Source organism: Helianthus annuus, chromosome 10 (assembly GCF_002127325.2).
Source record: "Helianthus annuus cultivar XRQ/B chromosome 10, HanXRQr2.0-SUNRISE, whole genome shotgun sequence".
NCBI lineage: Eukaryota > Viridiplantae > Streptophyta > Magnoliopsida > Asterales > Asteraceae > Helianthus > Helianthus annuus.
In genome coordinates, this window is record NC_035442.2 from 798,811 (window position 1) to 817,609 (window position 18,799).

Below are 18,799 nucleotides of genomic sequence, written 5' to 3' on the forward strand. Positions count from 1 at the left end.
TTAAACTCTTATTGTGACATGAGTCACTTTTTTTTTAACGGCCAACAAACTCAATCCCGAGCATTTTCGGGGCACCCACTGGACAAACGGAGTACTCCGAGAGTAACCCGAGTCCACCACCAATTCTTGGGGAAAACCCGGTAACCCACCCGCCCGTAGGCACGACGGTGAAATTACCAATAAAACCCGTTTGGCTCAAGGATCCAACCCAGGTTTCCCTGGGTCTCCTATCACTGCCCACCAGTGCCTCACTTTACACCAAATGGAAGTCGAACCTGTATCTCTCAAGAGAAATGCAAGTTCTCCACCACTTGATCTAGAGATCATTCGTTGTGACATGAGTCACTTGATCTAACAATCTTTTTTATTCAGAGATTGCTACATGCAATCTAGAGGTATCAAAGAGTAAAGACTCTAAAGTGTTTATTTCCAAGTAGTAGAGACGGCTAGTCTCATGAATTACTTTAGTGTAGATTTATAAGTACGTTTAGTAGGTGTTTGAGTTAGAAAAAAAGAGATTACTTATCTTTTTTTTTTAATTTTATGTATATAATTTTAGTACCAAAACTAGATTAGTGTTATTTAAAATTTGATATACTTTATTTATAAATAAAATTAATGGACTTGATAGATTAAACAGCTTAAAAAAGCCATATGTACTTGATATTATATATGTTATTTCATGTTCTCATGTTACTTTTTACTTTGAAGTGATACTAAATATTTTATAATAACATTGTTTAGAATTTAGAACCATTAATTTACTTGCCAACATGACAGAAGTGTTTTGAGTTTTTGTTTGTATACAGAATACATAAATAATTTTTATATAGAGCGAGCGTCCAATCATTTTATTGTATGATGTGTTTTATCTCCTATCTTTTTTCTTAGTTACCTAAAGATTAATTATTATTGATTTAGATACTTCATAATGAAATTAATAACTAATTATATATTCTATTAATTTAATTATTAAATAAATGTTTTTATCAATTTGTCGTGTAATAAAAAATCTAATACAAAGTATATTAAACCCAAGAACATGCAGCATTATTATTGCTTAAATTTTTTTTCAACAATCATATATATAGTACTTTAAACATTAATAATTGAAGTATACCTTTTGTATTTGAAGTTGTATATATTTTATGTACTTGTTACATAATAGTTGATTCCCTCTTTTTCCTTCAGTCCTTTTATATTTCAAGTGTGTATATAAATATGGGTAGTTCCTATAAAAAGTCTTATATTCAATTTGTGAAAAGGTAAAAAGTCATCAAAATACAAGTATTTTAGACCAGAGGAATAAACGTTTATACGTATCATATGTTTCGTAATTCATCTCTACTCTTAAAATCACTTTTAATAAATAATTTACACAAGTGTAATTTTTTTATTTATTAATACATGTAATTTAAAAGTACAAATTAATATTTTAATAATAATGATAAATATAAAAAATTGGAATTAAATTGTTTTTCATTAAACTTAGTCATCACAAAATGTATTAGCTCTGGTTTGAACTCACCCGATATATATTGCTCTAAAACATAATAGAAATATATATGTATTTTATTATAAGACAGCCATATATTGAAAAAGGGTACATTTTTTTTTAAATATGAATATTTTAAAAGTTGTAGCAATCTAAGAGTGAAGGGCCACCTTCTCTTATACCCCCTATATATTCATTCACCATCCTCCACTTGGTGCAAGTTTCATGTTCATCATATGCTACTACCCATTGATCCTAGAGAGTTCTAGATTAAGAAAGCTGAGTGATGGAGTTCCACCAACACCATGGCCATGGACTCTTTGAAGAAATGTATGATCCAAACATTGGTTTTGGAATCAATGATCTTGATGCTCAATTTGACCAAAATGCCCTTCTTGCAACCCCTACCACTTTTGTTGAAAGCTCACCCCTTTCCATCACCTCTCAAACCTCTTCTTCTTTTGAAGACTTTTCCTTACCATTTTCCTTTGACCCACAAACCCTAAATTGTACTTCATATGGTCAACATTTCATTAACCCTTTTGTTGACAATGAGTTATTATCTGCCTCTACTCTTCACCACATGTCTCCTACTAACATCAAGCTTGAATCTTCACCATTGTATGATCAAGATTACTATTCTATGTTTTCAATGTTGGATGATGCACAAAACTGCCATTTTGTGCATGATATGAGTAACCTGGAAATGCCCTACCCGCAAGGGGCTATGGGTACGGATCCAGAACCCGAGAAACCAACCAGGTTTAACATGGGCAAGAATGGTAAAGTTGAAGGGCAACCTTCAAAAAATCTAATGGCTGAGAGAAGGAGGAGAAAGAGGTTGAACGATAGACTATCCATGCTTCGATCGGTTGTACCCAAGATCAGCAAGGTATACATCCTTTGTTGATAAATTATAACAGTATTTGCTAAACGTACCCCCGTTCTCTCTCTCACAAAACACATATGAGGACCCACCGTTAAAAAATAATTTCCTTTGACATACATAAAAGTTAGTTTGAGAAGGGATACGTTTAGCCACACCCTAAGTTCAGGTTGAACCGAATCTAACTTTTTGAAATGTTATTATTTAAGATGGACAGAACCTCAATACTCGCCGACACAATAGACTACATGAAGGAGTTGATTCAGAAGATTAAACATATGCAACAACAAATGGATATGGATATGAATGTGAATGTGGATACTTCCCCCAAAGAAATATTCATCAGAAATTCACCAAAGGTACTGTTTGTATAATAATAATAATAATAATAATAATAATAATAATAATAATAATAATAATAATAATAATAATAATAATAATAATAATAATTCTAGCTAGTAGCTATCAGTTTTTTAATATTTAGTTAAAAAGAAAAGAAATGTAAATTATTTGTATTGGTTGATGATATAGTTTGACGTAGAGAGGCGAGACACAGATACACGTGTGCAAGTATGCTGCAGTGGTAAACCAGAACTATTGATATCCACAATGTCAACACTCGAAGCATTGGGCCTCCAGATTCACCAATGCGTCATAAGCTGCTTCAATGATTTCACCATGCATGCTTCTTGCTCAGAGGTAATTTATTTATTAATATAATAATAAAATTAACAACAATTTTTTATTTTTATTAATTTTAACATTGTGCTTCAAAAAAAAAAAAAAAAATAACAACAAACAACTAGTTAATTGATTTTATAATTATAATTTAAATTACAGGAAATGGAGCAAAGACTGATGTTAAACACGGATGATATTAAGCAAGCGTTATTTAGGAACGCAGGATATGGTGGAAGGTGTCTGTGATGTGAAGTCACTCTTGAATATTACCTGATACTGATAACAACTTTAAAGCTGTAATTTTAAGTGATTGAGGGATACAATTGTAATTTTGTTAATGTAGCTGCCTTGTGATTCATTTTTGTCATCTATTATTCTATAATAATAACAATAAAGCTTATGTTACTTTTTGCATGTAAATACAAACTATCTAATCGTCAAATCAAATCAGATCACTTCATTTGCTTCAATCCATCTATGATTTCATTATCAAAATCAACTTTATTATTATACCTCATGCATATTCAAAGTTAAGTGCACGAATCATATTTTACAGATTTGATTGTTTTCTTATTTTAAATTTTTTTTGAATTTGTTCATCACACAACGAACTTCTATTGTGATTAGTGAAATTTTTAAGAAAAATGTTTGAGTTAACAAAAATGATTTGATTAGTGGGTGACTGTCTAAAGTATTTGGTTTATGCTACTCCCCACAATTGGACCGGAGGAGAGCTAGCTCTACAATTTCTCAAATCTCGATTGCCACTTAATCCATTTTTTGAAGTCACTCCACATAATACAAATTATAAATTTCAAAACCCACAAACCAAATTATTATTTTTCAAACAAAAATTCATGCTGGTTACAACATGTGTATACGAAACAAACGATGATTATATTATGATATTATCACTTCAACGCCACACACCAATACCAATTCAGGTGAACATTCCAAAAGATAATAAACGTAGGACTCGCTTGGATGATTCATTGTGGGTGGTACTGAAAGGCGTGATAGGAAATGGGTCGAAAGTGAGGGGCAAACAAATAATGAGATAATTTTTTTTGGTTTAATACGCATAAGTAAAATGATCATTTCATATAGATAACAAAAAAAATTGACATATATTAGCTATAAGGATCAAACGTTTTAAAGTGTGACAAGCACTACATATAAATCCGTAACTAAGTACTAATTTTATTTTGAAATTATTAAAACTATATTATATGTTGTGAGTGCAAATATTATGCCAGTATTATTTGTGATTTATTTCTTTTTTTTCTTTTTTAAGGGCATTTGCTAATGGACCCGGTCATTTACGCTAGTGCTCGTCCAAGCCTAGAATAATTTGTGACTTATGTCTTTTTTCTCTCTTTAGGGACATTTTCTAACGGACCTGATCATTTACGTTAGTGCTCGTCCAAGCCTGGCTCTTAGGTTTAGCCTACCCTTATCTTATATAAAAAGGGGACGTTTCCATTGCTATCTAATGGTGTTTATAAATCATTGAAGCTGGTCTACAAATCCAAATCACAGTAAATAGGTCGATCGGTTTAAGATTTATATGCTTCGGTTTGAAAAATTGTGTTCAATGATTCAATTGAAGGTTTGGATATTGGAACCAACTGCTCAACCTTTATCATAAATATTTGTGGAATATGCGGGATTTATATATAAACTTCGTGATCCACCTTACCATTTCTAAAAATTTACTGTAAACCAAACGATTTAAAACATCGGTCCAAACTGTCAAACCCAGACATTTTGGTCGGTTTAGACAACTTAACTGACTTGCTTTTTTCTTCATAAAACCATAGTTAGCGAATCGTAGTAAAATTCTATTAAAATAGGTGGCATTAAGGAAAATGACTAACTCAAGATGATCAAAGAGAAAATCAAGTCCATCACATTAATCAGTCAAAATCGTTTGAGTGATTATCTCCCACATTATAGCCTTGCATATATTTGTAATTAAATGTATTCCTTAGAATTAGCTTTCTCTCCTTGTATTTATGTGTCTTATTGTAATAGACAAAATATGGTTGATCAATTTCTTATATGGTATCAGAGCACTTATCTCCACCGAGAAGCTCTTGATCCTGCAACCATTATTTCTTTAGCCAACACTCCTAAACAAGTCTACAATTAGCAATGACTTCTCCTCCATTCTCACTTCAACATCCCGACCCTTCTCTTCTTCCGTAGATTTCAAAATCTCTTTTCTTCTTTCTATATTCAAGTAATATCTCTTACAATCACAATATTACTCCTCTCCGCCACACACGGCCATAACCATCAGAATAGAATACCTAACGCTACCTTCACTCTCGTTGTTGCCATAACTGTCTGTTCTCCTCAAACTCCACCACCCTCTGTCACCTACAATCAATTTTCCATCCATATGTTTCTCAAAAAAAAAAAAAAACAAAACAAAACAAAACCAAAAAAAAAGGTTAAAAAAAACCATCGACCTACATCACCATTACACATGGTTACATTTTCAAACACAACTTCTCCATCAATATCAGTTAGGTTTTGCAAAACCTACAATCCTATCACTGCCGCAACCATCATTCTTCGGGTGAACTCCACCTTTAATCTTCCATCTTTTGTTTCATTCACCCTATAAAAAAACCACAAAATATATCTTCTTTTGTTTCATCTACTTCATCTCCATTTACATCTTCAATTTCATCAACTTCTTCTCTTTCTTAAATACCACACTCATCCACTGTTAACCAAGATTGGACTTATCCTACGGTCGTCCATCTTGTGGGAGCATATTAAGGAAAATGACTAACTCAAGATGACCAAAGAGAAAATCAAGTCCATCACATTAATCAGTCAAAATCGTTTGAGTGATTGTCTCCCACATTATAGCATTGCATATATTTGTAATTAAATGTATTCCTTAGAATTAGCTTCCTCTCCTTGTATTTATGTGTCTTATTGTAATAGACAAAGTATGGTTGATCAATTTCTTATAGGTGGAACCAAGACAGTAAACAACCCTAGTTTCTTCTATTTTTTCTTCCACTTCTTTGACTGAACATGCTTTCCCCCTCTCCATTGCTTTCCCCCTCTCCATTGTCCCTTTATTTATTTTTGAACGACAACCAATTTTATAACAAAATTTAAGCAGCTAGCTAGAAGCATTAAGCATATAAGGATTATAGTTACAAAGGGAAATTTGAAAATTTAAAGTTACGTTAAAGCGACCATTCAAAAGCAGGAATTTTCGCTCTATTCTTGACTTCTACGAAGGTTGTTTTGATTTCTTCCAACACCTTTAAAGTAGATACCGATGGGCTATTAGATCCCTTACCATGGCTATGTGATCTCAATAAGAACCAAACCATGGCTAAGTATATACTAAATTTGTATGGCCACCTTGTTTGAGGCTGTTTTGGTAGAGGTCTCCGGTAACTAGATCAAGCGTGTTACATGATACTGGGAAAAGCTTGCAACATGCGAAAATATATATGCAACCAAACATATGACATATTAAACCGGATAATCATTCTAATAGGTTTTCTATGTTCACATATCTCTCACCTCACAGGCGCACTAGATCATCCCTGCAACATTCTCTTATATCATATATTATAATATATAATCCACTAATTTTTTGTAATTCTTTGCTTATAAGGGAGACGGGGTATACCCCATCCACCACGCGTGGATCCATCACGCACACTGCCGCCATCAATCTTGAAAACGTGTGGAAGTGAAAACGCATTATATATACGCGTTAAAAATTCATAAAATGAACGTTGGACCCACATGACCGTTACCCACATGACCTGTTTAAAGAATTAATATATATACACACACAATAAAAATTTTGTAAATTACCAAACATTCTTTCAATCCAAACATTCTTTCAAACACAAAAAAATACAAACTTTAAGTTCAAAAAATTCAATTCAAAGATGGAAGGTTCAAGCAAACGAGGTTCGGGTTCGAAGAAAAAACCCGTACGACCGAAGGTTTGAGCGAATCTTGTCGAGCCGGCGAGATTTCGGTTGCAAGACGAACCCGACCCAATCCCACCATTTCAAACCCAACCGTTTCCACCCTTTCAAACCCAACCGTTTCCACCCTTTCAAACACAACCGTATCAAAACCAACTGTTCGTTCCACCATTTCAACCTCAACAATTTAAACACAACTGTTTCAAACCTACTAATTCAATGTCGACCCACTAGAAGATAACAACCTTATTCACCAATTTGCCCGTGCGTACCACGAACCAAAACAACATCTTGATGACGATGACGATGAATATGACGATGACTTTGAAGAAGAAGGAGACGATCAAGAACTTGAAGTTGTCCCAACATCCGCTCGGAGAGCATGGAGGAACGAGGAGGAGGTCGCCTTGGTCAAGGCATACTTGCACACCTCCGAAAACAAGATACATTCGAATGAGCAAAGAAGAGACTTGCTTTGGAGACGAGTCATAGCTCGTTTTGGCAAACTTCATGGTTCAACGGAACGAAACGCGGATCAAATGACTTCGAAGTGGGGCGATTTGAAGCGGAAAATGAGTAAATTTAACGGTTGCTTCATTCAGTTGGTACCCTTTTTTATAAAAACAAAACTGTGTTTTTTTTTAATTTTAAAAATGAGTAAATTATGTTTTTGGCCCCTGTGGTTATATCACTTTTACTATATTAGCCCAAAATAAGAATTTTTAACATATCTGCCCCCATGGTCTCTATAACTAACCATTTTGGCCCCCATGGTCTCTATAACTAACCATTTTGGCCCCCATGATCTCTAAACTTAGGGGCCAGAATGGTTAGTTATAAAGACCATGGGAGCAGATATGTTAAAAATTCTTATTTTGGGCTAATATAGTAAAAGTGATATAACCACAGGGGCCAAAAACGTAATTTACTCTTTTAAAAACAGAAAAACTATTTTTTCTTTTATTTTTAAAAGAGTAAATTACGTTTTTGGCCCCTGTGGTTATATTACTTTTACTATATTAGCCCAAAACAAGAATTTTTTTATCATAATTGCCCATATGGTCTCTATAACTAACCATTTTGGCCCCTAAGTCTAACCATTTTAGCCCCCATGGTCTCTATAACTAACCATTTTGGCCCCCATGATCTCTAGATTTAGAGGCCAAAATGGTTAGTTATAGAAATCATGGGGGCAGATATGTTAAAAATTCTTAATTTGGGCTAATACAGTAAAAGTGATATAACCACAGGGGCCAAAACGTAATTTACTCTTTTTAAAAACGTAAATCTGTTTTTTTATTTTTAAAAACAGAAAAACTGTTTTTTTTAATTTTAAAAACAGAAAACTGTTTTTTAATTTTAAAAACAGAAAACTGTTTTTTTTTAATTTTAAAAAGAGTTTTATGAAAACAGAAAACAGAAAAACAGTTTTCAAAAAATAGAAAACTGTTTTATAATTTTTTTTAATTTTTGTAGACCCGAAATCCAGAAAGTGGAGCGAGCGAGGCGACTATCATGAAAAACGCCATGGAGGACTATTGCCGGGTATACATGCATAAAAGTTTTCCACACTTGGCGGCATGAGAGGTTGCGAGATATCACCCGAAGTGGGTACCGGTTGACTTGGTCGACATGGGTGGGCCGACGGCTCCAAGAAGAAGAGGAGGTCCCAAAAGATCAAAAGCCTCCGAGTCCGGAAACTACACTACTTCCGAGTCGGGTAACATGCCCCAAATGAATTTGAACGACCAACCCGTAGATGAACTCAATTAAGACGATACACCGACAAGGCCGCGCCGCAAGAAAAGTGGGGATTCGGCAAGTAAATGAAAGGAATCGGTGGCAGAGTCAATCTCCGAAATCAAAGAGGCTAAATTGGTGGAAATGACCAAAGCCAATGATATAAGAGAAAAACTTGTGGCAGCAAAACTTAAACGTGAGGTGGTGTATATTCAACACTTGAGCGAAAACGAAAAAAATAGTGATTTAAACGTCTTGTTATAACCGCACAACAATCTCGACGAACCGTTTAAGTCAATTGTACTTCAACGCAAACGCGAGATATGTGAAAAGTGGGGGTGGGGGATGCCTTAAATTTTTTAGGTTTTTCTTATTTGCAATGTTTATTTTTTTTTAGTTTATAATTTAGGATTAATAAAATGAAATTTAAAACTTATAACTTTAGTGTTTTTATTGTTAATTTGTAATTTAAAAACAAGAAAATGCTTGATGACATGGCGGAACTTGATTGGGAGTTGTGAGTGATGAGTGATGGGCGCCCCTACCCCCTAAACGTGAAAGGTAACATTTGATAATTAGTATATGAATTCCATTACAACAATAAACAATAAGTAAATGTAAATAGAATTATCTATAATAACAATCACCATTGGTAAAGGTAAATTACGAATTTGCCCGTTAAATTTACAGTTTTACGATTGGGTTTGTTTTTTTTTTCTTCCCCAGCCAAATTACGATTTTGCCCTCAGCTCAAATTTACATTTTTGCCATCCTTTTTCTTTTTTTCCCTCTATGTAATTACGATTTAACCCCAGTGTAAAATTATAGTCATGCCATCGTTTTAGATTTTTTTTTTAAATTTATGGTAGTGTTTTGTTTTAATTGGTTGAATCGGTGTAATTTTTATTCGTGCCAATCGGCTGTTGTCGCAACCCCCGTCCCCAAATTACCCGGGAACGGGCGGCCGCGACCAGTTTCGGTGGTATCGGTGTTTATCATTTTGGCAGCGGAATTTACACCAGGACTGTAGTTAGTAAATATTTTATCAGAGTAAAATACCACGCTTTTATAATATTGAATACATGGGAAAATCCCAAGTTTCAAGTACACATATTTTATAGGGATAAACCGTATTTTATTTGAATAAAACATCTCTTTATTTAGGTAATTTTTATAGCCACTTTTCCAAGCCTTTAGTGTTGTCCAGCTGGTTTCTATTTGGCTTTCACATTTTGTTACCTGAAACGCGTTTAAAAACATTTTGTCAGTGGGAAATACTGGTAAGTGAGTCCCAGTTTAATCAAGACAGGTAAAACCGTTTTACAGTATTGAGGCCGGTCGCGCAATTACATTTGTTTCCATCTACTTTAATTACCACTCACGGTATTGTCAACCCGACTTGTGGTCATGTTACTACTCACAATGTAGTAACAAATTTTGTGTACAAAACCCCAATATACCGACGATAATTGTAGAATTCAAATGCTCAATCACTGTTAAATATAAATTAAAACAATTGAGGTTTTGTAAAAACAGTTTGCAAAAAGGAGGATTACTCACATTGTTGTCTTAGGGTTGGCTTTTAGAATTTCCTGGTGATTATCTATTAGTTACACAAATGCACACGCGTTAGTATAATAACCCAATGTTTACATTAGTAATACCCTCCCCGAGATGGCATTCCAACGACTACGTCGGGCAGAACCACGACAGCCGTTACGGAACCTTAGATCAATCGGGCAGCGTATCTAATACGTAACCTGGGGTTATGATACTTACAACGAGGCAGAACTTCGTTATTTGGGGGGTATAATGCCTGAGTATAGCTTATACTATATAGAAATTAGAGAGAGAATTTGTGTGTGAACGATTTCGAATGAACAGCCGATGCCATCTATTTACAGTGCTGATCTCGCAGTCTCTCGCTTCACGCCCCCCGAGGTACGGGTGTAGACTCTAGGGTTGCTGATTCGTCAATATAGGTTTGACACGGATGGTGACACGTGGCAGCCTAGGAGCTCGCCCTGGTGACCGGCTGTCGCGCCCCGCGAAGGCCACACCAAGGGCTTATGCGGCCCGCGAGCGACCCCAGATTTTTGTTTTTATTTAATTTTTAATTATATAAGGTATTTAGGGCCCGGTTTTCGTATACGGGGTATGTTTTATGACATATAGGGACATTTTAAATATATTAAGGGTGTCGGGAATAAATTTTGGAGGGTTGTTATATCCTCCCCACCTTGTTTTAGAACTCGTCCTCGAGGTCTACGGGAATAGGTGTGGATATTTCCTTTGCATCTCTGATTCAAGCTCCTAAGTGTATTCTGGTCCTCTTTTGGAACCCCATTTTACTTTGACCAGAACTAATCTCTTGTGTTTGAGATTCTTGACTTTCATGTCTTCAATCTGTAGAGGCTTTTCAACAAACTTAAGCTTTTCATTTACCTCTATATCCTTAAGAGGCACTACCAGTGATTCATCGGCTAAGCATTTCTTGAAGTTAGATACATGAAATACATCATGTATTCCTGCCATTTCCTCTGGCAGTTGTAGCTGATTGGCTACAGGTCCTAGTCTTCTAATGATCTCAAAAGGTCCAACATACCTGGGGCTTAGCTTTCCCCTTTTTATGAATCTTACCACTCCTTTCTAAGGAGAGACTTTCAATAACACCTTGCCTAAAATTCCAGTGGCTTTCGTCTGTTATCAGAGTAACTTTTCTGTCGATCACGTGCTGCTTTCAATCGTTCCTTCACTTGAATGATTTTGTCGGTTGTTTCTTGCACTATCTCAGGTTCGGATAGTTGCTTTTCTCCAATTTCTGCCAAACAGACCGGAGTTCAGCAATTTCTTCCGTAAAGTGCTTCGAATGGTGCAGCATTGATACGTGTGTGATAACTATTATTGTAAGAGAATTCTATTAACGGTAAGTGATCGTCCCAATTACCTCTGAAATCAATTACACAAGCTCTAAGCATATCTTCCATTGTCTGAATTGTCCTTTCGCTTTGTCCATCCATTTGAGGATGATAAGTTGTGCTAAGATTCAACTTGGTTCCCATTGCTTTTTGGAAACTTGTCCAAAAATGTGAGGTAAAACAGCTATCTCTATCAGAAACAACTGATAAAGGAATTCCATGTAATGAAACTATTTCATTTACATATAACTTAGCTAATTGTTCCATACTGAAAGTTTCCTTCATTGGTAGGAAATGAGCTGACTTAGTTAGCCTGTCTACAATCACCCAGATTGTATCATTACCTTTCCTTGTTTTGGGTAATTTGGTAACAAAATCCATTGTTATCAATTCCCACTTCCACACTGGCATTTCTAACTGCTCTAACAAACCTGAGGGTTTCTGATGTTCAGCTTTAACTTGTGAACAGGTTATACACTTAGAAACATAAGTTGTTATATCTTTCTTCATTCCTATCCACCAAATATTCTTTCTTAAGTCCTGATACATCTTATCACTTCCAGGATGCATCGTATATTTAGACTTATGAGCTTCTTCTAATATACGGTGGCGTAGGTTTCCTAATTTGGGTATCCACATTCTTTTCTTATTGAATCTCCAAATTCCATCTGTTCCTTGTTCTAGTTCCTTAATCATTCCTTTCAACTTTTCAGTATCATCCTTGATTACTGATTCTTGTGCCTTCCTGATCTGTTCATTCTTGTGCCTTCCTTAATCATTCCTTTCAACTTTTCAGTATCATCCTTGATTACTCTTTTTGGTTTTTCGTGATACTTTCGACTTAAAGCATCTACTACTACATTTGCCTTTCCTGCATGATACTGGATATTACAATCATAATCACTAAGTATCTCCATCCAGCGTCTTTGTCTCATATTCAATTCCTTTTGCCCGAAAACGTACCTTAAACTCTTATGATCAGTGAAAATGGTAAACTTACTACCGTAAAGGTAATGTCTCCAAATCTTAAGGGCAAAAATTATAGCTCCTAATTCTAAATCATGGGTTGAATAATTTTCTTCATGATTCTTAAGTTGTCTAGAGGCGTAAGCTATAACCTTTTGAGTTGTATCAACACACATCCATAACCTAACTTAGAAGCGTCACAATAGACTATAAAGTCTTCAGTTCCTTCGGGTAACGCTAGTATGGGTGCGTTGGTCAATCTTTGCTTAAGGATTCTAAAGGCTTCTTCTTGTTTTGGTCCCCATTCAAACTTAACAGATTTACAGGTTAACTTAGTTAAGGGAATGGCTATTCTATAAAAATCTCGAATAAATCTTCTATAATAACCGGCCAATCCTAAGAAACTTCCAACCTTGGTTGGTGACTCAGGGGTTTTCCATTTGGTAATCGCCTCGATCTTGGTGGGATCCACATGAATTCCTTCATGATTGACTAAATGTCCAAGAAACTGTACTTGTTCTAACCAAAACTCGCACTTCGAAAACTTTGCATAAAGCTTTTCTTTTCTCAATAAACTTAGAAGTGCGTGCAGATGCGCTGCATGTTCCTCTTTACTCTTAGAGTAATTGAGAATATCATCTATAAAGACAATTATGGATTTATCCAAATATGACTTACATATTCGGTTCATCATGTCTATAAATGCAGCTGGGGCATTGGTTAGACCAAATGGCATGACAGTAAATTCATAATGGTCATACCTTGTTCTAAAAGCGGTCTTAGGAATGTCCTCTTCCTGTACCTTTAATTGATGATATCCTGAACGTAGATCGATCTTAGAGAAAAATCGAGCTCCTTGCAATTGATCAAATAAATCATCGATTCTTGGCAATGGATACCGATTTTTGATCGTGACTTTGTTCAATTCACGGTAATCAATGCACATACGCATTGATTTGTCCTTCTTTTTAACGAATAAGATCGGCGCTCCCCATGGCGATGAGCTTGGCTGTATGAATCCTTTCTCCAACAATTCGTCTAACTGTTTCTTCAGTTCCTGCATTTCTGCGGGTGCCAAATGGTAAAGTGTTTTGGCAATCGGTGCTGTCCCTGGTAGCTGGTGGATTCTGAATTCAACTTCTCTGTCTGGAGGTAGTCCTGGCAATTCTTCTGGAAACTGGGATACTACTGGAATATCTTTCAATTCTTTTCCTTTAGTATTAGTGATTATGGAAATCAAATACTCTAATGATCCTTTTCTTATATAACTTGTTGTTTTCATCATAGAGATGAATTTTGTGGATCTAGATGATTTATCTCCTTTAATTGTGATCTTTTCACCCCTTGGTGAATTTACTTGGATTGACTTTTGATCACATAAAATACTGGCTTTATTGGCTATTAACCAATCCATTCCTAACACAATATCAAATCCTGCCAGATTCATTGGATAAAGGTTTTGCAATAAACTTTTGATTTAAAAACTCTATTCTTGCTCCCTGCAAGACTTCAGAAATCTTAATGGTTTCCCTAATTGTTGTCTCTACTAGACATTCTTGTGGGAGTTTAGTTAATGGTTGATTGGGAAATTTGCAAAATGAAGTATTAATAAAACTCTGGTTCGCACCAGAGTCATTATTAACTAAAAACGTACCGGCTATCACGTCCGGGGTCATCTTTGCTTCTTCTGCAGTCAGAACAAATACCCTAGCATTTTTAGTATTCATGTTGTTCGTGGCTGGAGCTAGTTTCGGATAGTTCGGTTTGATGTTACCCTTTTCTCCACAGTTGAAGAACATTCCATTATTAGGTTTCTTCCTACAATCTTCTTCCTTGTGTCCCGGTATTTTGCAGAAATTATAGTAGGTGGAGCATTTTCCTGAATGCTTCTTCTTGCAGGCCTTACAATAAGGTGCAGAGGTAGAACCTACATTTTTCCCACGATTGGAATTTCCATAATGAAATTCTTGGGTAAGCCTTTGAGCTAAGTTCCGCCTCTGGTCCTCTTTTCGTGTACGCACTAATTCATCAGTCAAGGTGTTTGTTAGTTCTATGGCTTCTTCTATAGTTTGATGTCTAGCCGCCTTGACTACATGCCTAATCTCACTGATTAATCCCCAGATGTAACGGGAGATTAATACTAGTTCAGGTGATGCAAGGGTTGGCACTATTCTAGCATATTCAAAAAATAAAGTAGTGTAACCCTTACTATCCACTCCAGTCATTCTAAGGTTTAAGAATTTATTTTATATCTGTTCTTTTTCATTGGGAGGGCGGAATTTCCCTTCCACCATGTTCTTAAATTCCTCCCATTCCATATTGTGAACCCTGTCACTTCCCCTAGACTGGAGGATAGTGTTCCACCATTCTAAAGCTGAGTTCTTAAACAGATTGGAGGCAAACATTATCTTATCCTCTTCCGTGCACTTGCTTATTTTTAAGACTGCCTCAGTCTTTTCTATCCAGCGTAGGGCTACAACGGCCCCTTCAGTGCCTGAGAATTCCATTGGTTTACAAGACCAGAATTCCTTATAAGAACAACCATAAGACATAGTTCTTCTTCTTTTGGAAATGGGCACTTGAAGTATGGGTCCATTGTTTACGCTGTGTTCAGGTTCAGTAGGTCGTTTACTACTATGATTACTTTTGTTATCTGCTTCCCTAACTGTTTTAATAATATATGGCATAGCGTCTATGATTCCTTGTGCCACTATGTGTTGGATGGCACTGTTATCCACTTGATTTCCATTGTTATTGTTATTCAGGTTATCGTTATTCGGGTTTTCCTAGTTCACTTCGTTGTCCATCTGAATTTTAAACATTTACCACGTATTAATATCACAAAATAATATTTAATGCAAAAAACACGCATATTGGTTAAAATCGTAGAACATTGCGACTTACTCTATTTTATATTATGATATCCCTATATTTTACAATACAACTGAAATTAAAATCACAATACTATTAGCCATCTGTAGCTATCGTCTAGGTTTTTTTTTTCAAACATACACACATATTATATATTATTATTATTATTTTATTATTATTATTATTATTATTATTATTATTATTATTATTATTATTAGAGTAAATTACAAGTTTTGTCCTTTATGTTTACATCAAATTACAGGCGCTGTCCTTTAGCGCAAAAGTTGACAAGTTTTGTACTTAATGTTCCAAAATCTTGCACGTTATGTCCTTTAGCCCTAACTCAGTTATATTTTTTGATTAAGTATGGTCATGTGCCTTGCACATGAGGGTATTTTTGTCATTTCATATTTCTAGAGGCTATTTTGTAAAGAGTTATTATTCAATGGCTATTTGTACAAAACTAAAAAATAAAAAAAATATAAAAACTATTTCTTTCTTTCTCTCTCTCTCTCTCTCGTGTGAACCTGCATCTCTCTCTCTAGATGCAACCTCCATCTCTCTCTTCTCTCTCTCTCTATCAAGCTTTCTGAAGAGGGTTCCGGTGAGGTTAAACGAAGAAGACGACGTATCCATCGTTGTGGTGATGATGAGTGACGATGTACCCTCTTGAATGGAATGAATGATTCAAATCACTTTGGCATCTGCAAACAATGCCAGACCATTATTTGTAGCAATTGTATAAATTTGTTCTTGGGCAATTTACTATACATATAGCTAAGAATTTGAGTGCAGCTGGAAATCGTGTTCACCATGGATCCTTTGATTATCTGCAAATTTGACTTGAGTACTACAATTCTTCATTAGAAAGAGATCTAGTTTCAAAAAAGATCATCAATTTTCAGGGGCGTAGAAGCAAATTGTAGTTACAGTGCACCAAAAAAATAATGTATTATTCACCTAGAGGACCAGATCCAGAAGATAAATCCTTTCAAGATGTTGTACATCATCTTCCCCTTGAAATCCCAATTCCAATCTCGAAAACCTTTCAATTAACTCATTGTTGCTCGATTTAGGTCTAGTTTGCTAAATCTGGACTCCTTATATGAAATTGGGTAAAAAAAAAGATTCAGGTAAAATCATATAGGAGCGATGAGATAAAACCCACCACCCATTTAGTCCAATCGAGTCGGATCCGGGTACCCCTAGTCTCTTCCACTCCTTCAATTTTTTTCTTTTAAATATTATATCTTGTGTTGTTACTGTAGATTTGGATTTCAGTGGAATCAATGTATCTGTTTTGTTTTTGTGATTAAGTTCAGATTCTTTTCACAGCCACACAGAAAGAGGAGAAAGGGATAGAACATAGAGATAAATGAGTTTAGAGAGAGAGATTAAAGGTTTTTATTATTTATATTTTATACAAAACTCCCTTCTCATAAATTATTTACTCAATGGTCCTTGGGAATATAAAATGACAAGAACACTCTCATGTGTCTTGCACGTGACCATATTTAACAAAAATATCTAACTGGGTTTGGCCTAAAGAACATAAAGTGCAAGATTTTGGAACATTAAGTACAAAACCTGTCAACTTTTGCGCTAAAGGACAGCGCCTGCAATTTGATGTAAACATAAAGGATAAAACTTGTAATTTACTCTTATTATTATTATTATTACTATTATTATTATTATTATTACTATCACTGGTATGGGTTCATCCAGAACTCCATATTACGCTCATCATACTTCCAGACGAGTCGTTCTCCTATCTGCCTCATCCTCTCGCTTCCTTCTAAAATCTCCTCACCAAAGGTTCGGAGTTCTTGCACATTTCTGCGCTCATTGGTGGTGCAGGGGCTGGTACTAGGTTTAGGAACTGGGGTATGGGTTCTTGGTAAGGGTACGGGTTCTCTAGAATTTCCCTGATGTATTGGTCGTTATCATAGTAGGGGTCTAGAGGGTCCAAGTCGGGGTAGGATGCTAGGTTTGGCATGGGTTCGTCTTCTGATATTGGGTAGCGTTGCTAGTAATCCCTATGGTCGTCAAACCAAGAGTCGTAGTCTGGGTCTAAGGGATTGGGTGCTGGTATTCTAGGTATCTCAGCTGGGTCAAGATCAGGCATTGGGATTTGGTTTTCTGGGTTATTTTCAATTTCCATTGACTGTGTGGGAAACAGTGGTAAGGGCTGGGGTGCTATGAGTTGCTCTAGATTAGGGTCTGCAGCTGTGGTTATTAGGATATGGAAATTTGCTAGACTTCTATTGAGCATATCCTGGGTGTGAGCATTTGTTTCTCTCTTAGCGACTGCTAAAACTCACTGTTGTTGTAACTTTTTCATCCTCTTCCTACGTTCATATGCACCTCTGCTGAACCATCCTCTCTTCTTAGGAGGGAATGGCTCTTCAGATTGAGCCTTGAACACGAATATCCCGTCTTCATTGTCAGCTGATACCCTGAGAGGATAGGCTGTGAAGAGGTGCCTTCGTTTCTAGGTGAGCTGGACAACTGACGGTAGGCGTCGGAAGGTCCTTGGTTGCTCATACTGTAAACTAACAAATAGTCAAATAACACATAATAATAATAATAATAGACAGATATGCACGTTGTTCCGTAATTAATTTCCTAACATATGGAATAAATTTTGTTGTCTGCAGAACACTTCTGTGGCTGAATCAGTGGCTTAGCTCTGATACCACCTTCTGTCGCATCCCCCGTCCCCTAATTACCCAGGAACGGGCGGCCGCGACCAGTTTCGGTGGTATCGGTGTTTATCATTTTGGCAGCGGAATTTACATCAGGACCGTAGTTAGGAAATATTTTATCAGAGTAAAATACCATGCTTTTATAATATTGAATACATGGGAAAATCCCAAGTTTCAAGTACACATATTTTATAGGGATAAACCCTATTTTATTTGAATAAAACATCTCTTTATTTAGGTAACTTTTATAGCCACTTTTCCAACCCTTCAGTGCTGTCCAGCTGGCTTCTATTTGGCTTTCACATTTTGTTACCTGAAACGCGTTTAAAAACATTTTATCAGTGGGAAATACTGGTGAGTGAATCCCAGTTTAATCAAGACAGGTAAAACCGTTTTACAGTATTGAGGGTGGTCGCGCAATTACATTTGTTTCCATCTACTTTAATTACCACCCACGGTACTGTCAACCCCACTTGTGGTCATGTTAACTACTCATAATATAGTAACAAATTTTGTATGCAAAACCCCAACATACCGACGATAATTGTAGAATACAAATA

General features: G+C 35.7%; 1 protein-coding gene across 1 annotated transcript; it reads left to right on the forward strand.

The window, feature by feature from the left end:
- Nucleotides 1–1,687: 1,687 nt before the first annotated feature.
- On the forward strand, nucleotides 1,688–3,482 carry LOC110883765 (transcription factor bHLH93). The gene is made up of 4 exons (XM_022131408.2): nucleotides 1,688–2,387; nucleotides 2,591–2,740; nucleotides 2,913–3,080; nucleotides 3,222–3,482. Exons 1-4 carry the CDS (start codon nucleotides 1,782–1,784, stop codon nucleotides 3,306–3,308), a joined length of 1,011 nt encoding a protein of 336 aa, XP_021987100.1. The 5' UTR covers nucleotides 1,688–1,781; the 3' UTR covers nucleotides 3,309–3,482.
- Nucleotides 3,483–18,799: the final 15,317 nt, after the last annotated feature.

Coding starts and splice junctions, on each gene's coding strand:
- LOC110883765 (XM_022131408.2), top strand. CDS start 1,782: ATGGAGTTCCACCAACACCATGGCCATGGACTCTTTGAAGAAATGTAT. Junction 2,388..2,590: donor TTGTACCCAAGATCAGCAAG/GTATACATCCTT, acceptor TTATTATTTAAG/ATGGACAGAACCTCAATACT. Junction 2,741..2,912: donor TCATCAGAAATTCACCAAAG/GTACTGTTTGTA, acceptor TTGATGATATAG/TTTGACGTAGAGAGGCGAGA.